The 24,330-nt window shown below is 36.8% G+C and overlaps 1 protein-coding gene across 6 annotated transcripts in view; it reads right to left on the minus strand.

Annotated features, from left to right (window-relative positions):
• KCNK2 (potassium two pore domain channel subfamily K member 2) overlaps positions 1-24,330 on the minus strand; it is a 237,320-nt gene that overhangs the window by 100,740 nt on the left and 112,250 nt on the right. For all 6 annotated transcript variants that reach the window (XM_054454957.2, XM_054454972.2, XM_054454964.2 and 3 more), the window contains one exon: positions 10,882-10,999. In XM_054454957.2, coding sequence (XP_054310932.1) covers positions 10,882-10,999 — 118 coding nt within the window. The remainder of the gene's footprint in view (positions 1-10,881; positions 11,000-24,330) is intronic.

Here is a 24,330-nt window from a genome sequence, read left to right on the forward strand (position 1 = left end):
GTGGGTGGATCATGAGGTCAAGAGATTGAGAACATCCTGGCCAACATTGTGAAACCCCGTCTCTACTAAAAATACAAAAATTAGCTGGGCATGGTGGCATATGCCTGTAGTCCCAGCTACTCAGGAGGCTGAGGCAGGAGAATCGCTTGAACCCAGGAGGCGGAGGTTGCAGTAAGCCGAGATCGCGCCACTGCGCTCCAGCCTGGGTGACAGAGCAAGACTCTGTCTCAAAAATAAATAAATAAATAAATAAATAAATAAATAAATAAATAAAATAAAAAATAACTGGTTGGTCATTTCATTAAATTAAAGTAAAAATTATCTAGATGAAGAAATAGTCAAGTGTGACACAGCCTTGTGGGAATAACTGGTTTGGGACTGAATTTTGTACTTTCAAACTATGCTAAACAATTTTTAAAAAAATTTTTATGTCATAAAAATTAGGGGTATGAATTAAAGCTATAAGAAACAATTTTATTTTTTAAATATTAGTGGCAGAAATAAATATGTAAAAAATAATATTGGCTTATGCTAATAATAAAATAATAAAAATTAGTCAATAATAAAGTTAGCTCACCCTAAAAATTAGTATACAGTCATTCAATATACAAAATATTTTCATATATGTGACCTCATTTAGTCTTCACAACTCTTGAGAAATACTAGCCCCAGTTGACAAATGAGAAAATTAAGGATAATAGAACTGTGATTTGCCCAGAAAGACAACCCTAGCTAGTGGCAAAGACAAAACCCTGAACCTAAGTTTTCTGAAGTGAAATCCAATGTTCCTTGTACTATATCACTCCTTTAAAAAATGTAGAATTATTTTCCTTCTAAGCAGCATAAGCAAAACTAGTCTGCATCAATATGTACAGCACATGATTTTAGTTGTAGTATAATGCTAATTAGGAGGTCGTGTCTGCAGTCTTTTTTTCCATCAAGTTAAAACACAGCTTCATAAAGTTGTCTACAGGTACCACTGAAATTATCTATTAAAACATGTATACTTTAAACAGAGGCTATTTAGGCTGAATATGACTTATTTCATATTCCTCATGATACTATAATTTATAATAAGAAATATATACATGTAGGTCTTCATCTCAAGTTCCTGGCACAGAGCCCCCTAAAACCCTTGTAATTTCCAGAGCAAAAGGGTTACTAGGAGGATATTTTATTCTAATAATCGGTCTTTGATCCTGGTTCTTGACATAAAGCTCCTAATCCCTTAGAATTTCCTGGGTGATAGGAGCATCTTTTGTTCTAATGAGGTGACTCTTACTGGGTTCCTGGATAGCTTCAGGATGGGGGCTGGTCACCAGAAAAACAAACAAGCCATGACTACAAGTTTGGAACTTTCAGCCCCATCTCAATTCTCCAGAAAGGTGAGAAGAACTGGAGATTCATAATCAACCACACCTAGATGATGAAGCTTTCATAAAAATCTCTGAACTGTGGGGTTTGGAGAGCTTTGGGGTTGCAGAACACATGGATGCATCCCAGAGAGGTTGCGGAACCTCCTCATCCCTTCCTACATCCCTTTCCCTATGTATATCTTTCATCTGTATCCCTTGTAATATCCTTTGTAATAAACCAGTAAATGTCAGTAAACTGTTCCCTGAGTTCTGTGAGCTGCTCCAGATGAAACCCAGGGAGGCTCAAACTTGTGACCGGCATGTGGAGTGGGGAAGCCTTGTGGGACTGAGCCCTTCACCTGTGGGATCTGATGCTAATTCCAGGTAGACAGTGTCAGAATTGAATTGAAGTAGAGGAAACCCAGCTGGTGTCCAGTGGAGAACTGCAGAAAAATCCCAGACATCTGGTATCAGAAATGTCCTGTGTCAAGTGGTAAGAACACAGTGGGAGAAATTTTTTTTTTCTTTTATACCCCCACTTTCGTTTTTTCTTCTCTAGCTGCTTGGCTTTGGCAATTTCACTCTTTGTTAGCATCTTCAATAAGGGATATTTACGCCTAGAGGGGAGAGGTAGGACACACACCAACCAAAGTTGGCCTCTTGTTTGTTGTTTTTGCTTTAAAATTAAAGTTGGAAGGGGAAGAAATTTAAGATTAGCAATTAATGTGCATTTTTGGATAACCTGTGGCTTTCAGTAGTTCATATCATCACTAGTCCTCCCAATGCTCTGTTAGAACCAAGAGTTGGCTGTATGGAATTCCTTTCCATTTGGAATGAGTCACATCAGCATTGTACTTTAGGTGCACATAAACCACAATAGCTAAACATGAACTTCATTTGGCACAGGTACTTTTTTTGTAAACATCATGCAATATGCACCCTACCACATAAATAACAATGCCAATTTTCCAAGAGTAAGTAAGATTGCACAAGTCTAAAATTAAAAAAAAAAAAAAAGAATTAGGAAGAAAACAAACATGCAGCCTAATTACCAGCTGAAAGCAGACAGGCCTGAACAAACGTTGTCACATTCCTTTCTTATCAAACGAAACACCCGAGACACATAGAAAAAAAATTTCTGATAATCATCACACCTAGTTTTAATCACATTCAGAGCAATACTTGGATGTCTGGTGGTCAGTCAGATGCTCTGCAAAATCTATAATCTAGAATGAACAGCTCTGCATTTCAGAAGTTAGGAAGGGGGAATAACAAGAAAAAATAGGTTCTGTATTTATTCAGGGCATGAACTTCATGACTATTCCTTGCTTCCAATTTTTGGATAATTTCAAGATCACAACATTTAACAGTGATTGCTTTTCAGAAGATTAAAATATGCTATTGAAAACTTTTCAAAATTATTCAGGAATAGGGGAAAGTGTGTTTTGTTTCAGAATACAAGCAATTCCTGACTTGAATTACACTAGAGATATGGGCAATTACGATGTTGGTACCCCATGTGCAAACTTTCTCTTGCTGGAGCTTCTGTTAGATCTATAATATATTGTTATGTTTTCTCCTGTTACCAAAAACAACAAACAAACCCAAAACAAAACAAATTATGCCTAACTTCTGGGAAGATTATATCGCTAATGTTCTCAAATCCCTTTACAGCTAGCACAGGATTCTGGATACTAGGTGCTCTTCTTGCCTGATGTAACATACATATGCAATGAGAAGAGATGACTAATCTATTTCATTATTGCTTTGGAGTCTACAACACTATTTATGTAGTAATTCAGCTTTATTCCCTATCAAATATACTTTTGCACTCTGCCAACTTAGCTATCATTCATAAGAAATTTTCTCTGAGAAACACATTTTAACTTAGAAAATAAATAAGCCTACATGAAGATTTTTGAGTGGCAGGAGCAAATGTTATTAATATTATCCTGATATGGGTTTTGTTTTCATTAATTTAAGTAGATGAGATAAATAACACAGAATAAAAGACCCAAATTTAATTTCAATTTTTGTATTTCAACTACACAATACTGAAAGTACATATTTTGGAAAAATAATCATCTACTTTCACGAGCTTGCATAAAGAAAAATGCAATGAGATTGTAGAGTGGGAACTGGAAGTCACCTTGCAAAATTCATTGTCTTTTAAGCTGCCTGAGAGAAACTTAATGGACTCCCAAAATCCAATACACAATTCTCTGAGAGCATGCAAGAGACTAGTGAAATGCCACAGAGTTATGAGCGTACTAAGTTAATAAGTTAGCACCCAACAGGCAGAGCTACAATGACGTCATCCTTTGGGAAAAGGCTTACTGACAAATTCCACACCACTGCTTCAAGTCCATTCATTTCCAAGTTCAGGCAGTGGCTTCTGTGGTCATAAAGTTGAACAGAAAACACAATTTTTCCTCATCCTTTCAAGTTGTAGTTTTGTCCCACATCCAACAGAAAGGTATTAGACTCCCGGCTGAAAACAAGCATAGGCTTTGCGGTGTTCAATATACTTTCTGTATTTCCAAAAGTGACTCCTTTTTATCTGGAATTGCTCGTTAAAATTACTGCAAACTTTTAATTTTCTTCCTGGCGTTTTTTTGTTTTGTTTTGTTTTCATAATTACTTAAGCATTATACCAAACTGGAAAAACACAAGTTTGCAGTAAGTCTGTGATTGTTATCATAATAGCTTTAGCAATTCAATCTAGGTAAAAGCCAACTGAAAGCCCCAATGGCAGGTTCAAAATATAGAAACAAAAATACAAACAAAAAATCACAGAAACTGTTTAGCCAAATTCAACCTCTACACTCAAGTGACAGAAAATACGAATCATTTGCAAATATGAGAAATGTTGCTCTAAGGAAAAATTAAGTTTTTCATTAAGACTGAAGAGAAATGCTTTGGGATCTTAAGGTCACTGTAGACCATAGTGGCCTTCTTGTTATTTGCATTCTGACACTCAGGTATAATAATTGAGTGATAAATGTAGGCAACTCCTAACCCTGACATTGCAGTTTACTTTCCACTGGAGAGTATTTTATTATTTTAAATATAATTATATTAACATATAACTAGATTAATATATAATTATAATTAATATAATTTCTATATTAATAATTTGCATACATTAATATCAATATATAATTTATATAAAATAATATATGAATATAATACATAAGTATATAAACTATAAATATATGAATTACATATTACTATATCAATATAATTAATATGTAATATATAATAAATTGATATTATATTTATATAATTATAAAAATTATAATTTTAATGCTTTCAAGTAATAAAATCTTCTTACGTTTTATTCTAATCTTTAAATTGGTCTTGAAATAGAATACAGTTGTCCATACATCATTTTTGCCAACTGCCTTTCCCATAGTTTAACTGATAAGCTTTAAAAAAAACTTTAAAAAAACTTAAAAATTAAACGCTAAGCCCTCTAAAGCATTATTCTGAGAGGAGTGTATCTCCATCTGTAAACTTTTTTTAAGACCACATATCTGTCCACCTTTCACCCTCCTCACTGCTACCTCCTTAGTTCAAGTCAACATCTTTTCCCATATGGATTAATAGATTAACATGTTTGTGAGGTGTTTCCTCCACCCAGTTCTCTGATTCTCTAACAACAACAATTCAATTCAATTCTATAGGAGTCCAGAACTACAGATTAAGAGCTCAGTCCGCAGGACAGCTTCCAGGTCAGACACCAGTAGCAAATGGCATGCTGTGCTGCTCACATTTCTGCCTGGCCAACTGTAAATTCACGGGTTCCCAGGACCCTGATTGGTTAACTCCCTAGAAAGATTCACAGAACTCCAGAAAGCATTTTCCTTACTAATGCTGGTCTATTATAAAGGATATAATCTAGGAACAGCCAAATGGAAGAGATGCATTTGGGTATGCATAGAAGTAGGGGGTATGGAGCTTCTATGTTCCACAGCTTCCCCGCCATACTACCCTCCCACCACCAGTATTCACCAGCCCAGAAGCTCTCTGAACTCCATCAGTTAGGGGTTTTTATGGAGCTTTCATCAAGTAGGCCTGACGATTAAATAATTGGCCATTGGTGATTAAACTCAAACTCTGGCGATTCTTCCCTCCCCAGAGTCCTGGGAGCGAGGCTGAAAGTTCCAATCTGATAATCACATGGTTGGTTTCTCTGGCTATTAGCCCCCATCTTGAAGCTATCTAGCAGCCCACCAGTAGTCACCTCATTAGCATAAACTCAGACATGGTTGAAAGAGGCTTGTTATGAATAACAGAAGACATTCCCATCACTCAGAAAATCCCAAGGTTTCTAGGAGCTCTGGGCCAAGAACCTGGGTCAAAGACCAAATATATTTTTGTATTATACCACATTTTTCACTGGTCTTCTGCTTCAGCTTTTGCCTTCTGAATGACAGCCAGCATCACATCCGCTTGTTTGTCTTTTGCTTAAATCTTTCAGTGGCTGCCTACTGAATTTAGAATGTTACCATGACCTATATAGAGTCCTACACGATCTTGCTGCCTCTTATCTCACTAACCTCACTTCTTTCTCCTGCTCCCCTTCCTCCAGTCCCCCAGGCACTGCCTCATCTGTATTCTTTGAACATGCCAAAATCTGTTCCACCCAGATCTTTGCATTGTTGTGCCCTTTGCCTTCATTAATCTTTCCACTTTTCTTTACATAGCTGATTTATTTTCATCATTCAGGGTTCAGCTTAAATGTCACCTCCTCAGAGAGTTCTTGAATCAGCCTCTTTAGAACACCTCCCACTCCCTGCTCTGGCTCCATCATCTACTCTCTATCATGAGTTTCTTTGGCTACATTTATTGCAATCATTCATGGTCTTGTTTTTAATGTACTGATTGATCATTGGTTTCTTCAACCCCAATATTTCTAGTCTTGCTGAATTCAAGAAGAAACAAACAAACAAAAAATGGGGGTGGGGGGAGAAGGGAATGACTAAAATGAATCTTCTTAAAATAATACAACATATAAAATCTTGGCCATATTTTTACTCCTTTCTCACAAAAAAAAATCAACTAGCACTGTCTATGAGTTACAAGACTGCTGCCTAAATATTCACTTCACTTTCAATATTTTGACTCTTGTCTCTTCATTCTATTAGTCACCAAGGCCTGTTGATTCTTGTATCTAATTATTTCGACATTTTGTGGTTATTCCTGTCCTTCCATACCAACTCCAATCATCCCAGTCAATACATCCCTCCTTCCCTGGGTCACTGCAATGCCTCCTAACTGCTCTCTCAAACAAACTGTCAGTATTCGCTAATCCTCTTCCTGACAAATGTCACTTTTAAACTTTTACTTCACTTTTATTAAAAATCCATGTTCCATCTTATTGTAGTAGATCCTCAAAAATGGGATTATTTTCAATGCATTCTTTCCATCTAAAGCAGTCAACATTACTTCCCACTACTTCTTTAAACAATTCTTCTTTAAACAGTTCCTTTAAACAACTCTACTCTAACACTTACCTTTCTATCACCAAAACAAATCCAGCTAACTTCTCTTTTTGGATTTTTGCTTAGTCATGCCACAGACTGGGAGTCTTTTTCCCCTTCCTCAGTCTAAATCAAAACATTTTCTTCAAGGCACAGTTCAAATCCAACTTCCCCACTTAAGCCTTTCCTTTCAGTTCCAGCCCGTGTGTTCTTCCCTTTTTCTCAATTCTCATAGCACTGAAACCCCTGCTCTGTGTTACATTTGATTATCCGAGACTTATTTTTGTTATTCTTCAGTCATTTCATATGTGGAAATGTTGTCTCCCAAATGAGACTGCAAGCAGGGACTACGTCCTTACTTCCTTTGTACTCCTGGCAGCAGCAGAAGTAGCACAGATCCAGCAGGAGCTTCTTACATTGACTTACTGATTAAAATGATTCTGAGGATGAATCCCGTCAACTCCCAGCAGCCATTCTAGATAACTGGCAATAGCCAAACAGATCACACTGTCTTTTACCTCTGATCTTTTCCACATGAGCTCCCGATGCCTGCAAGCCTCCCTTTCCAACTTTCTTCACCCAGCAAATTCCTAATTCTTTCCAGTCAACTGGGACAATGCCTACTACGGAAAAGGAAGCATCCCTCAACTCTTTCTCACTCACCTACCCACCCAATATCTATGTAAAGTGTTGCACCAATATGTTCCCATTAAATGCTCTTAACTCGCAACTCTTGGCACACTGTATTGTAAATGTGTATTTACTCACACTTCTCCCTGACTGATCTATGTACAACTTAAAGTCAAGGAATTTATTTTTTATCTTTACAGCAACAGAGTGATAGTGTTTTATTATTTGTTGAATTAATAAATAGACAAACTGGCAATGAAATCTGTTGAAAGGGCTAATAATTTAGCCTCACAGGTATCAATATGGTGTTATGTAATTTCCAGTAAGTCATAGTTCAGACCATATAAAATGCCTATTTGTTTTTAGTTTCAAAAATACTTATTATGCACCCAATACGTATCAGGCATTTGGAGATACAGACAAGATCCAAATAATTAAAAATCCCTAACTTCATAGAGCTTGCATTTTACTACGAAAAATCAGCAAGGGACTATGGCTTTTGCTCTGACTGAGTTGGAAACCACAGCAGAGTTCTGAACAGAAGAAGTTTTCTGCAATGCTGCTGGCATGCGATGATGCTGCTTTGGACAAAAATGGTGGCAATTTGAACGTGGAGCAGTGGTTAAAGTATGAATTTAATTTAAAGGCAAAGCCAACAGGACTGGTATATGGAATGGAAGTGGCATATGAGAGAAAAGGAATGGTCAAGAATGGATTTCAGTCTGTGCAACTATGGAATAGAATTTGTGAAGAATTTGAAAGGGTATAACTTTGGAAAGGATGTTTAGATATATGAAGAGAATTCTAAAATTTGGTCTTAAATTTTAATATTTTATTTTGTATAACTTCCCTTGGGCATGTTTCCAAGGAATAGTAAGGATCATGTTTGCTTCCTAGAAAAATTGATGAAATTGAACACAAAAACCTTGGACAACTGTGGCCAACTCAGCTCCGTGAAGCACTGCCTGTACCAGGAACCCTATAAAAGCCACTGCAATTTATTTTCCAAAACCCTCCCAGCTTCTAATGTCATTTTAAAATGTCTTATGCAATGCAGCTATTGCTAAAGGTCATAATTTCTATGATTGCTAAAAATCACTTCAAAGTTCACACAATTATTATCATTAGCAATATTATTAATTATACTTTGAATTTTATGGAATAATGACTTTAATGTCAAATGCACACTTAGGAAAGAGGGCAAATTTTTTCCCTTGCCCAAGACCACCATAACTTAGTCCAAGATCAGAGGACATGGTGTTGACCTCAAGAGTAAAAGACCATGCAGTAAAAAGTCTTCATATGGGTCACTCAGAATGACTTAATCCACTGAAGACTAAAGCCTGAGATAGAACAGTAGGAGATCTGGGCTGTCAGGCAGCTACCTAAAGGGCCTAAATGATCAGCTACTGTGCTTAATGGCTATAATTTGGAGTAAGGCTGGTAATAATGGTTTATTTTTTTTTCATGTGTTGAAGTGTATGTCTGCAAAACTTACTGTATTTGGGGATTCAAAAAATGAGACTGTTTATAAACACACAGGGCAACAGTAAGTCTGTATAATGACTGAGTCTCCTGCAAAATAATTTAGTGGTGGTCATGATGAGTTATAACTTAGACTTTAGAATTTTCATTGGCAGAAACAAACCATTCTCACTCAGTCTGTAAGCTTTTTTTCTTCTAGACTCTAAGTAGTTTACACAATAAATAGTTATTTCCATAGTAGAAATGGCCAAGATGTCTAAGCCCCAAACTTAACCTGTTATTATGGTTAGAAATCAAGGTTGCCATTCTTCCAGATTTTCACAGCCACACAACTTTTGACCTAGCTGATGGAAATGTAAGAGTAAACACAGTTTCTTGACCTCTTAAAAAAGGCAAAAAATCAGCATGCTAAAGTATGTATTTTGCTGGCATGTGATCCAGCGCAAAGAGGCACTGTAGTGGACTCATAACGATAGAACAGTACAAATACCTGTAAAATGAAAACTTTTAACTCAGAGTTCATCCATAAATTTTCCATGTTCTCCTATTTAGTACTTTGATATAATCTACTGCTATGAAAATGTTATACATGTCATAATTTATGAATGACATCAAAAAAATAAGATTGAAACTTTTAGGATTTCAATTTATCCCATAATCTGAAATTAGTCCCATGAGATGAAAATCTCTTCACAAAGGTATGTGGAAAGAAAGAACTCCCTTTTTTACATATATTTTCTCACACCTGAAATTCCTTCATAACTATGATGAGTCCATTTCCTTCTCTTTCTTAAAAAATATGCTTTAAATGCATCTCTTTCCATGAGCAAGGCAGCTATTACCCTTCCCAAGTCTCACAGAATGACAAACATGGCTTTCTTTGTTTTTTTTTCAAATTTTATTATATATATATATTTATTATACTTCAAGTTCTAGGGTACATGTGCACAACGCGCAGGTTTGTTACATATGTATACATGTGCCATGTTGGTGTGCTGCACCCATTAACTCATCATTTACATTAGGTGTATCTCCTAATGCTATCCCTCCCCCATCTCCCCACCCCACAACAGACCCCGGTGTGTGATGTTCCCCTTCCTGTGTCCAAGTGTTCTCATTGACAAACATGGCTTTCACTGTGGGGTCTGTGTTTAGGTTTCCTGAATAGCTTTTGGGCACTGAATGACAAACTAGCAGAGAGAGGACATCTACATGTACCCATTCTGTCACTTTAGACGATGCCAAACATATGTGTCAGTGAGTTGAAAAAAGAGACCACGTTCCATTATGCAACCCTTTCAACATTACAACAAACAATGCGATTAAAAGGTAAAACATCAGGGGCCTAAACTTTCATACTTTTTATAATCCTCACATTTCAGTGTTAAATTTTTATATATGTGCTACTGGCAAAATATAATGTATAAAAAAACAAGCCCTGAAGTAATCATCATAAATGACCATATAACAGGCACAATCTGTTAAAATGTAGAGTTAAAATTTACAAATTCGAAAGGGTGATATCACATAAGAACTTCCATGAAAAGAATGTCAAAATTGTATTTCAAACCTTTTCTGCTACACAAAAAATATCAAAAATTCAGGAAAATTAAAAACTTATTGTCTAAAGAAATAATCATTTTAAGCTGTTTCTTGACATTACTACCATTAGTCAAATGACTGACTGCATTGCTCCTGTTTCACACGTATTTTAAAGTCAACTCAGTATTCTAAAATAACAACTAATTCATTTCCATTATTCCTTTGTTTAAATCTTTAAATCTTCTTTTCAAAATCAATTTACTATAATCTAGTTTTTCTACCTTAAGTAGATCATTTTGCCCAACTATACAAAAAATTCAAACAAATGGATTTTAGCTCACAAACGGTATCAAAACAAAAAACAAAAATAAGTTGTCTCCTACCTATGGTTGTAATAACAGTGCCAGCAAAGAAGAAGGAACTTCCCAAATCCCAGTGACTGATTTGATTGGAGGTGTTTCCTAACGGTATAATCCCTGCATTTATTGCTGCCACTATTTGCTGCAAGTTTAAAAAGAAATTTATCAGTACACATGAGTCACACAGAGGCATCAAACAGCATATATTCCACCCCAGAAATGACTTATTTGACAAAGAGAATCAACTCTAACATTTTGCTTTTCCATTTAAAATGTATAATATAGCTTAAAACTTTATACTGAAGAATTTAATAACAGTTAAGTTATAAGAAACTGACATGTGATATTAAGTGAATTGATTGGCATGAAGGTTATAACATTGTACCAACATGCATTCATATTGTCATATTTAACATATTTAATGACTTTTTTGAATTAATAACTAAATATAACAATGTTCTCCAGTAAGCACCACAGCGTAAAAATAGCAGGTTGCAAACTATAGTTAACAATAATATATAATAGCTTCATCAAAAAGAAAGTATTTCCAAAGTGCTGCTCATTTCAAGTGTTAAATATATGATCCAAGTCTGGGTTGGCTATAACTGTACCAAGCCTATATCAAAAAGAGCTAGCAAGACAACTTAAGATGAAAAGGAAAAGGCAACAGGACTTCACTTTCAAGCTTAAGGCAGTCCATGTAGGTCTAGACTCTTAGAATTTCTACAGATTTTAATAAATTCTACGACAATGAGAATCACCAAAGCTCTGTAGATGACAATCTGCCAGCAATATTACATAGAGACCACTAAGATCTATTGCTGAGAATGTTGACTAGTACTAAGACAGAAAGATGACATTATAATCCCTTCTTCAATCATCACATGTTGGGAGGTGGGGGTTGGAGGAGGAGAAGCACAAAAGATAAGACAATATGTTAGGAGAAAATGTACAGTAGAAGAGAGACATTACAGGGGATGATGTTTCGGTTGGAAATATAGCTTTGGAGATCTTTACTACTTAATTTTCAAATTATAGAATTGGAAGAAACATCATTTGATAAGGAAATTAAAGGCCAAGAGAAGAAAAGTGGTTGGTTTAAGGTTACATAGTTTGCTGGCAAATGGACAGTAAGTACACTCTGAAAATGGGGTACTACTCAAGGAAGTCACAGGCACATGAAAAAGAACAGGTAACTCATAGCTGAAATGTAATACAAAATCTCATTTCAGAACTGACTGTTATGAAATATGTCTTATTTGTCTTAATCTGTGAATTAAAATATCAATAGTTCTGTGTAAAATTAATTAAATTGCATTGCTTTTATTTACTTTAACAGTGGTATATGATCTTTGTTAAAAAAAAAAGGAAAATACAAAAAGGCATAAAGAAGATAATAAAAAGCACCCATAATTCCAGAATCCAGAGATAACCACTTTTAATATATTACAATATCTACCCCGGTAGTTTTATATCCTCTTTTATATATTTGTATTCCCTACTCTTAGTTAATACTATTCCGCATGCAGGTTTTTTTTTTGTCATTACCATATTTATTTAATCATTGCCCAATATGTAGATATATATGTTGTTCTAAAATTTGAATTAATATAAAATGTGCTGTTGTGAACATATTTATGTATAAATATTTTCCTATTTCTGAACATTTCCCCAGGAGAGATTGCTAGGAATAAAATTGTCACATTAAAGATTATGAATGTTTTCTGTGGAGCGCGGTGGCTCACGCCTGTAATCCCAGCACTTTGGAAGGCCGAGGCGGGCGGATCAAGAGGTCAGGAGATCGAGACCATCCTGGCTAACATGGTGAAACCTCGTCTCTACTAAAAATACAAAAAACCAGCCGAGCGTGGTGGCGGGCGCCTGTAGTCCCAGCTACTCGGGAGGTGGAGGCAGGAAAATGGTGTGAACCTGGAGACGGAGCTCGCAGTGAGCCGAGATTGCGCCACTGCACTCCAGCCTGGGCGACAGAATGAAACTCCATTTCAAAAAAAAAAAAGATTATGAATGTTTTAAAGCATTTGAGGTATAGTAGCAAATAGCTATCTTAGAAGGTTGTTTCAATTTACAACTGCCCCCCAACAATTTACAAATGCTTAGCAATATTTCTAATATTCATGACACTTATCTTTAATGAAGTGATAAAATATGGTTCCATTTATATAACCCTTATCATGAATAATACTGAACATGAATGATTCCTTTATCTAATATTAAATGCACAGAAGTATATACATATACACACATATGCACAACACACAGTGAAGCTTGAGATAGCTAATTCTATTCATCTGACTCTGTTGTAACTATAATATCAGATAAGGCAGGTCTCCCTTCATTATCTTTCTTTTAAGTGTTTTTGTAGTTATTGCTCTCTTATTCCTGTATAAACTTTAAATCTTACAAAAATTTTTATTTTCATAGATTTAACATATTTCCACTGAAATATGTTGAATACTTCACATACGTTAAATGTTTGGAAATAGATGAAATCTATAATTGAAAAGTAAACACTATTATAATACTCAAACTTCATACCAAGGAAGATGGTATGAATCTCTATGTATTGAGTTCCCTATACTATACTGATTATATATACCATATAGATCTATAAGGTTATTCCCAAATAATTCACTTTTTTTTCCATTTTGAATTATAATTGGTTATTGCTGTTGTATACATAATTATATCTTGCCAATCCTCTGCACCAGCAATTCTCAAAATTTTTATCTTAAAATAGTTTACAGTCTCAAAAATTAATGAAGATATCAAAGATCTTCTGTTTGTGTCAGTTACAATATTCACATTTCCTGTATTGGTTTGAATTTCTGATTTTTAAAATGTTCATGTAAAAATATCAAGAAAGCCCATATATGTTAACCTAAATGATCTATTTTTACAATAAATAATTATGTCTTCTAAAACTAAATACATAGTGAGAAGAGAAGCAGTTTTACAATTTTATAAATCTCTATTAATATCTAGCTTAATAGAAAACAGGTGTATTTTAATATGTTTCTGCCTTCAATCTGTTGGAATAGCACATCACATAGCCGCTGGCAGACTTCATTGTAAACTCAAAAAGTGAGACACATTATTATGTATTTTTTATATTGAAAACACAAAAACATCTTAGTACTATAGAGAAAATATCTTTGGCCAAGTGTGGCGGCTCCTGCCTTTAATCCCAGCACTTTGGGAGACTGAGGCAGGTGAATTACTTGAGCTCTGGAGTTGGAGACCAGCCTGGGCAATGCAGTGAAACCCCATCTCTGCAAGAAATACAAAAAATTAGCTGGGCATGGTGGCATAATCCCAGCTACTAGGGAGGATGAGGTGGGAGAATTGCTTGAGCCTGGGAGGTCAAGGGGACATTGAGCTGTGATCATGCCACAGCTCTCCAGCCTGGGCGACAGAGCAAAACCCTGTCTCAAAAAATAAATAGAATAACTTGGATCTTAACAAACCTCTGAGGGGGTCTTGAGGACCACATTTTAAAAACAACTATTCTGTACCGAACTTGTTATTTTTGTTTGTTTGTTTGATTTCAGTTTTTACCTGGAAAACCAAAGTAAGCAATACTTAAAAATACTGGCATTTTATCTCCACATCTTTCAATAGCTATGTATTATTGATTTTCATCTCTCATTGGACTGAACAGTCTTTCCAGAGCTAAGTTAAATAAGAATAATGACAGCAGATTCTTCATTTTTGTCACATAAAGTCATCAACGGTTTAAGTGTTTAATCACTAAATATATTGGCTGTTGGCAAGAAAATGGCATTTAATTAAATAAAATATGACAACAAGCAAACAAAAAAAGACATAAAACTTTAAAAACCTAAAAAATAACTTTGGAAAATATTTTAAGATAGCAACAAACATATAGGGGATAGAACAGAGATAATAAGTGAAGAAATATAAAATGGTTCAATTTTAGCATAAATCAAATAAAGTTATTGGTTCGTATACTCTAATCTAGTGAACTCATAGGCTATGTAGCTTAAAAATATATATCAAGGTTTCATAAATCTGAAAGAGTTGCTTGTGATAATCATGCTGTTATCTAGTTACTCTGGAGGGAATGGCTTCACAGTTAATAAACATGGAAATGCCACAGACTCACGTGCACACAAACAATTAGGCACAGGCACAAGGTCATCTAGGTTTGTAACTCTCAGGAAGAACTAAATGTTTCTAGTAAAAATCAGGGAAGGGGAATTTAGACAGATTATACTTGCATCAAAAGTATATTTTTAGATTTTACGTACATTTCTTCAACACATTCATTTATTCAAAAATATTTAGCAGTTGTATATGGTACTAGGTGATGTGGAAGCAATAGAAAAGAAGAAACATACATGGTGTTGTAGATGAGAAAAGATAAGGTAAGTCTTCAGACTCCGCCCCCATTAATTAAAATTATTTTATTGACTATAGCAATTGATTTAATATAGCCTTCATAACCAGCACTATGATTTTAGCTTATTATTTTTCTCATCAATAATGAATTACAACATCACCCAGACACTTGGATAAAGTCCACAAATTATTTAAATTCAAAAGAAGCAAATGCAGACCTATAATCAGAAACAGTAGTGTCTGGCAACATGTGGGTTGTAAATAATTATCACAGAGCTGTAATTATTGAAACAGAGGTTTGAGATAAAGCTGAGGGTATGTCAAATCACTATAAGAATGAGTCTACCATAAGGTCTTTTCTCTAGAATATTCTTGTATGTCTATTTTGTATTTTTGTATGAGGTGTCTTGGTCAACATCCACAGGAAACTGGATGTCCTTTCCCACTCACTGACGTAGAGCTAAGAATCTCTGAAATTTCAACATCAGTTCAGATCATCAGAGTACTTTTCCAATGCCTTCATGAGAACTGTTTCTGGGTGTGTCGCATTATGTGGCTAAAGTAACATACTCACCGAATAGATAATAAAATTTCACTTTTTCATTAAAAGCAACATTTCTGGATAGGGGGAGGGCAGCCAAGACGGCCAAATAGGAACAGCTCCGGTCTACAGCTCCCAGTGTGAGCGACACAGAAGACGGGTGATTTCTGCATTTCCATCTGAGGTACTGGGTTCATCTCACCAGGGAGTGCCAGACAGTGGGCGCAGGACAGTGGGTGCAGTGCACCGCGCGCGAGCCGAAGCAGGGCGAGGCATTGCCTCACTCGGGAAGTGCAAGGGGTCAGGGAGTTCCCTTTCCTAGTCAAAGAAAGGGGTGACAGACGGCACCTGGAAAATCAGGTCACTCCCACCCTAATACTGCGCTTTTCCGACGGGCTTAAAAAACGTCACACCAGGAGATTATATCCCACACCTGGCTCGGAGGGTCCTACGCCCACGGAGTCTCGCTGATTGCTAGCACAGCAGTCTGAGATCAAACTGCAAGGCGGCAGGGAAGCTGGGGGAGGGGCGCCCGCCATTGCTCAGGCTTGCTTAAGTAAACAAAGCAGCCGGGAAGCTCGAACTGGGTGGAGCCCACCACAGCTCAACGAGGCCTGCCTGCCTCTGTAGGCTCCACCTCTGGGGGCAGGGCACAGACAAACAAAAAGACAGCAGTAACCTCTGCAGACTTAAATGTCCCTGTCTGATAGCTTTGAAGAGAGCAGTGGTTCTCCCAGCATGCAGCTGGAGATCTGAGACCGGGCAGACTGCCTCCTCAAGTGAGTCCCTGACCCCTGACCCCCGAGCAGCCTAACTGGGAGACAACCCCCAGTAGGGGCAGACTGACACCTCACACAGCCGGGTACTCCTCTGAGACAAAACTTCCAGAGGAACCATCAGACAGCAGCATTCGCGGTTCACAAAAATCCACTGTTCTGCAGCCACCGCTGCTGTTACCCAGGCAAACAGGGTCTGGAGTAGACCTCTCGCAAACTCCAACAGACCTGCAGCCGAGGGTCCTGTCTGTTAGAAGGAAAACTAACAAACAGAAAGGACATCCACACCAAAAACCCATCTGTACATCACCATCATCAAAGACCAAAAGTAGATAAAACCACAAAGATGGGGAAAAAACGGAGCAGAAAAACTGGAAACTCTAAAAAGCAGAGTGCCTCTCCTCCTCCAAAGGAACGCAGTTCCTCACCAGCAATGGAACAAAGCTGGACGGAGAATGACTTTGAAGAGTTGAGAGAAGAAGACTTCAGACGATCAAACTACTCCAAGCTACAGGAGGAAATTCAAACCAAAGGCAAAGGAGTTAAAAACTTTGAAAAAAAATTAGACGAATGTATAACTAGAATAACCAATACAGAGAAGTGCTTAAAGGAGCTGATGGAGCTGAAAGCCAAGGCTCAAGAAATAAGTGAAGAATGCAGAAGCATAAGGAGCCGATGCAATCAGCTGGAAGAAAGGGTATCAGTGATGGAAGATGAAATGAATGAAATGAAGCGAGAAGGGAAGTTTAGAGAAAAAGAATAAAAAGAAACGAACAAAGCCTCCAAGAAATATGGGACTATGTGAAAAGACCAAATCTACGTCTCATTGGTGTACCTGAAAGTGATGGGGAGAATGGAAACAAGTTGGAAAACACTCTGCAGGATATTATCCAGGAGAACTTCCCCAATCTAGCAAGGCAGGCCAACATTCAGATTCAGGAAATACAGAGAATGCCATAAAGATACTCCTCCAGAAGAGCAACTCCAAGACACATAATTGTCAGATTCACCAAAGTTGAAATGAAGGAAAAAATGTTAAGGGCAGCCAGAGAGAAAGGTCGGGTTACCCACAAAGGGAAGCCCATCAGACTAACAGCTGATCTCTCGGCAGAAACTCTACAAGCCAGAAGAGAGTGGGGGCCAATATTCAACATTCTTAAAGAAAAGAATTTTCAACCCAGAATTTCATATCCAGCCAAACTAAGCTTCATAAGTGAAGGAGAAATAAAATCCTTTACAGACAAGCAAATGCTGAGAGATTTTGTCACCACCAAGCATGCCCTAAAAGAGCTCCTGAAGGAAGCACTAAACATGGAAAGGAACAACCAGTACCAGCCACTGCAAAATCATGCCAAATTGTAAAGACCATCAAGGCTAGGAAGAAGCTGCATCAACTAACGAGGAAAATAACCAGCTAACATCATAATGACAGGATCAAATTGACACATAACAATATTAACTTTAAATGTAAATGGACTAAATGCTCCAATTAAAAGACAAAGACTGGCAAATTGGATAAAGAGTCAAGACCCATCAGTATGCTGTATTCAGGAAACCCATCTCACACGCAGAGACATACATAGGCTCAAAATAAAAGGATGGAGGAAGATCTACCAAGCAAATGGAAAACAAAAAAAGGCAGGGGTTGCAATCCCAGTCTCTGATAAAACAGACTGTAAACCAATAAAGATCAAAGGAGACAAAGAAGGCCATTACATAATGGTAAAGGGATCAATTCAACAAGAAGGGCTAACTATCCTAAATATATATGCACCCAATACAGGAGCACCCAGATTCATAAAGCAAGTCCTGAGTGACCTACAAAGAGACTTAGACTCCCACACAATAATAATGGGAGACTTTAACATCCCACTGTCAACATTAGACAGATCAACGAGACAGAAATTTAACAAGGATACCCAGGAATTGAACTCAGCTCTGCACCAAGAGGACCTAATAGACATCTACAGAACTCTCCACCCCAAATCAACAGAATATACATTTTTTTCAGCACCACGCCACACCTATTCCAAAATTGACCACATAGTTGGAAGTAAAGCTCTCCTCAGGAAATGTAAAAAAACATACATTATAACAAACTGTCTCTCAGACCACAGTGCAATCAAACTAGAACTCAGGATTAAGAAACTCACTCAAAACCGCTCAACTACATGGAAACTGAACAACTTGCTCCTGAATGACTACTGGGTACCTAACGAAATGAAGGCAGAAATAAAGATGTTCTTTGAAACCAACGAGAACAAACACACAACATACCAGAATCACTGGGACACATTCAAAGCAGTGTGTAGAGGGAAATTTATAGCACTAAATGCCCACAAGAGAAAGCAGGAAAGATCCAAAATTGACACCCTAACATCACAATTAAAAGAACTAGAAAAGCAAGAGCAAACACATTCAAAAGCTAGCAGAAGGCAAGAAATAACTAAAATCAGAGAAGAACTGAAGGAAATAGAGACACAAAAACCCTTCAAAAAATCAATGAATCCAGGAGCTGGTTCTTTGAAAGGATCAACAAAATTGATAGACCGCTAGCAAGACTAACAAAGAAGAAAAGAGACAAGAATCAAATAGATGCAATAAAAAATGATAAAGCAGATATCACCACCGATCCCACAGAAATACAAACTACCATCAGAGAATACTACAAACACCTCTACGCAAATAAACTAGAAAATCTAGAAGAAATGGATAAATTCCTCGACACATACACCCTCTCAAGACTAAACCAGGAAGAAGTTGAATCTCTGAATAGACCAATAACAGGCTCTGAAATTGTGGCAATAATCAATAGCTTACCAACCAAAAAGAGTCCAGGACCAGATGGATTCACACTACCAGAGGTACAAGGAGGAACTGGTACCATTCCTTCTGAAATTATTCCAATCAATAGAAAAAGAGAGAATCCTCCCTAACTCATTTTATGAGGCCAGCATCATCCTGATACCAAAGCTGGGCAGAGACACAACCAAAAAAGAGAATTTTAGACCAATATCCTTGATGAACATTGATGCAAAAATCCTCAACAAAATACTGGCAAACCAAATCCAGCAACACATCAAAAAGCTTATCCACCATGATCAAGTGGGCTTCATCCCTGGGATGCATGGCTGGTTCAATATATGCAAATCAATAAATGTAATCCAGCATATAAACAGAACCAAAGACAAAAACCACATGATTATCTCAATAGATGCAGAAAAGTCCTTTGACAAAATTCAACAACCCTTCATGCTAAAAACTCTCAATAAATTAGGTATTGATGAGACGTATCTCAAAATAATAAGAGCTATCTATGACAAACCCACAGCCAATATCATACTGAATGGGCAAAAACTGGAAGAATTCCCTTTGAAAACTGGCACAAGACAGGGATGCCCTCTCTCACCACTCCTATTCAAAATAGTGTTGGAAGTTCTGGCCAGGGCAATTAGGCAGGAAAAGGAAATAAAGGATATTCAATTAGGAAAAGAGGAAGTCAAATTGTCCCTGTTTGCAGATGACATGATTGTATATCTAGAAAACCCCATCGTCTCAGGCCAAAATCTCCTTAAGCTGATAGGCAACTTCAGCAAAGTCTCAGGATACAAAATCAATGTACAAAAATCACAAGCATTCTTATACACCAATAACAGACAAACAGAGAGCCAAATCAGGAGTGAACGCCCATTCACAATTGCTTCAAAGAGAATAAAATACCTAGGAATCCAACTTACAAGGGGCGTGAAGGACCTCTTCAAGGAGAACTACAAAGCACTGCTCAATGAAATAAAAGAGGATACAAACAAATGGAAGAACATTCCATGCTCATTGATAGGAAGAATCAATATCATGAAAATGGCCATACTGCTCAAGGTAATTTACAGATTCAATGCCATCCCCATCAAGCTACCAATGACTTTCTTCACAGAATTGGAAAAAACTACTTTAAAGTTCATATGGAACCAAAAAAGAGCCCGCATCGCCAAGTCAATCCTAAGCCAAAAGAACAAAGCTGGATGCATCACACTACCTGAGTTCAAACTATACTACAAGGCTACAGTAACCAAAACAGCATGGTACTGGTACCAAAACAGAGATATAGATCAATGGAACAGAACAGAGCCCTCAGAAATAACGCCACATATCTACAACTATCTGATCTTTGACAAACCTGAGAAAAACAAGCAATGGGGAAAAGATTCCCTATTTAACAAATGGTGCTGGGAAAACTGGCTAGCCATATGTAGAAAGCTGAAACTGGATCCCTTCCTTACACCTTATACAAAAATTAATTCAAGATGGATTAAAGACTTAAATGTTACACCTAAAACCATAAAAACCCTAGAAGAAAACCTAGGCATTACCATTCAGGACACAGGCATGGGCAAGGACTTCATGTCTAAAACACCAAAAGCAATAGCAACAAAAGCCAAAATTGACAAATGGGATCTAATTAAACTCAAGAGCTTCTGCACAGCAACAGAAACTACCATCAGAGTGAACAGGCAACCTACAGAATGGGAGAAAATTTTCGCAACCTACTCATCTGACAAAGGGCTAATATCCAGAATCTACAATGAACTCCAACAAATTTACAAGAAAAAAACAACCCCATCAAAAAGTGGGCAAAGGACATGAATAGACACTTCTCAAAAGAAGACATTTATGCAGCCAAAAAACACATGAAAAAATGCCCACCATCACTGGCCATCAGAGAAATGCAAATCAAAACCAAAATGATATACCATCTCACACCAGTTAGGATGGTGATCATTAAAAAGTCTGGAAACAACAGGTGCTGGAGAGGATGTGGAGAAATAGGAACACTTTTACACTGTTGGTGGGACTGTAAACTAGTTCAACCATTGTGGAAGTCAGTGTGGCGATTCCTCAGGGATCTAGAACTAGACATACCGTTTGACCCAGCCATCCCATTACTGGGTATATACCCAAAGGACTATAAATCATGCTGCTATGAAGACACATGCACACGTATGTTTATTGCGGCACTATTCACAATAGCAAAGACTTGGAACCAACCCAAATGTCCAACAATGATAGACTGGATTAAGAAAATGTGGCACATATACACCATGGAATACTATGCAGCCATAAAAAATGATGAGTTCATGTCCTTTGTAGGGACATGGATGAAATTGGAAATCATCATTCTCAGTAAACTATCACAAGGACAAAAAACCAAACACTGCATGTTCTCACTCATAGGTGGGAATTGAACAATGAGAACACATGGACACAGGAAGGGAAACATCACACTCTGGGGACTGTTGTGGGGTTGGGTGGAGGAGGGAGGGATAGCATCAGGAAATATACCTAATGCTAAATGACGAGTTAATGGGTGCAGCACACCAGGATGGCACATGTATACATATGTAACTAACCTGCACATTGTGCACATGTACCCTAAAACTGAAAGTGTAATAATAATAATAATAATAATAAAATAATAATAAAAAAATAAAAATAATAAAAAAAAGCAACATTTCTGTACAATCAAGTCATGTTGACCACTTATGAATAAGTTGAATGGTTCAGGTCAAGATAAGCAAAGATGGAATCCTACGTATTTCATCCTAATACATGATTACCTGAAGTGCTGATTAATAAGAAAGTGCTTCCTAACTTAAAACTTGCCATAGAAACAGTAAAAGATAATCTTGATTGGATTCACATTTAATTTTACTCCTCAGTTTATAGACAAGCATAGGATGTACACTAAGGAAAATTAGTTGAATACATGGTTGCACTTAAGAGTGTAGCATTAAATTTAAGAAATAGAGCTCTGGGAGGCTTATACTCATACACATGATAAAGATAATTACGGAAAATCTTGATTTCCATGACAATAGTGGCTTTAGAATCAAAGAATCCACTGTGAATTTGTGGATTCTTGAATTGTAAATGCTGATGTTTCAATGCCATCTGGCATTCTGGAGTTTTATTCACTTTAACACCAAACAATGATAAAACACACTTATTTGTAAGTATATGAGACTAGTACAGACTTGGCATTCAAGGAAGTGACTGACAATCATGAAAATGTTTCTGTCAGTCCAACTCCAAGGAACAGCTTTTCGTGTGCTATAAAGTACTAGAATGGCCATGTTTTCATTAAAGAAAAAGATATAGGGAATTTAGCAATTTTGGAAAAGCTTGAAGAATGTATTGCTTTCAGAGTAGGCTATATTGTGGATCTTAAAATACAAATGGCACCAGAAGTTCTGATTTTACTTATTTTTCCTATACTGAGATGTTTATGTTCATCAAAACAGTACAGAATGTTTTGAACAAATTCCTCCTCTGTTATCATGAGGATTTCATTAAAATATGCTGTCACACCTATCATCCTAAAAGTAGAATCACATTAATAATTTGAACACTTTTAAGTGATAAAAAAATTCTGAACTGCAGGCACAAGGGGTTAACACCTAATTAGTTTACGCCAATGATGTATGTATAACTGGTTTGGTGCCAACTTATTTTAATTGGATATTTAAGATTTTTTCCACTTTTTCTCCATTTTTAAAAAAGACATAATTTCCAATAAATTGTACAATGGCCAAATCCACTTATAATTATACTGACATACATACAATTACACAGCTCCTGAAACAGTAACAAGTACCGTCTTGCCAAATTTCTGGTAGTTGCAATTATAGATTTTTATTTGCAACCGTTTCTTTGCGGGGGAAACCAGTTTCCACCCTGAGAAGAAACTAGTCTTTAGAGAAAGAATCCAATCACACATCCACAACACTACATGTGACCACTTCAACCCATGTAAGCAAGATTATTTTTAAAACTTGAAGAATGTGGGATGAGGAAAGTAGAATAATAAATGATGCTCTCATTGCCAAAAGACTTTGTGGGAAGATAATAGTATCATTACGATTTATGGTTGCAGCACAAAAATAATCATCACCCATCAATAATACACAGTCATGTGTGAGTATTGTTGCCAAAGGCTACAGGATCCTCATGCATCTCATTCTTAACCTCTGGCTATGTGTCAACACTATGATTACCTTATTCCAGATGATGTGAGCTGTTTTGAATGGTCCTGCTATTAAAACCAGAGAGTATCTCAACACAGCCCTTACTCTTACAGGCTCAGAATTTCACAGACTGCACTGGTGGAGCCTAGGCAACCTTGACTGGCAGGTTTGAAACAATGAGGAACCACATTGGATTATCCATTTTCTAAGTATTTTTAAAATTTACTGGACATATATATCTGGAATGTTATTTATAGACATCATTTACACAAGACACTCCTCCTCTAACGTCAGTAACGTGGCAGTCTTAATGATTGGGCTGCTTCTTGGGCCATTTTACATATCAAATTAGGTTCCACTAAGGGGCAGCAGGATACTAGACCCATCTTCTTTACCTCTTTGTCCTTTCACGATATTCTGGAAACTAAAGTATGTCACTGGGTTCCTTGCATAAAATAATATTCCTGTCGAGTGCCACTAGGACCCTTAATAACCGAACAAGGGAGCAAACAACTTCTTGAAAACCACACTACACTAGCATATTGCTCTTCGAGAATATTCCACGAGCAGTTCTCAGTTAATGCTAACACTAGGCTGAAGCATATAAAATTGCCAATATCTGAGCATTTGGTGCATGCAAAATGGCAATTAAATATGAGCATGCAAAAGAATAGTACTTGTGTTTTGATGAACAGTGTGTAATAACATACTAAATTTCACTGCAGTGTGATATTTATTACTGCAGAATTAAGGCTAA

Source organism: Pongo pygmaeus, chromosome 1 (genome assembly GCF_028885625.2).
Source record: "Pongo pygmaeus isolate AG05252 chromosome 1, NHGRI_mPonPyg2-v2.0_pri, whole genome shotgun sequence".
NCBI classification, from domain to species: Eukaryota; Metazoa; Chordata; class Mammalia; order Primates; family Hominidae; genus Pongo; species Pongo pygmaeus.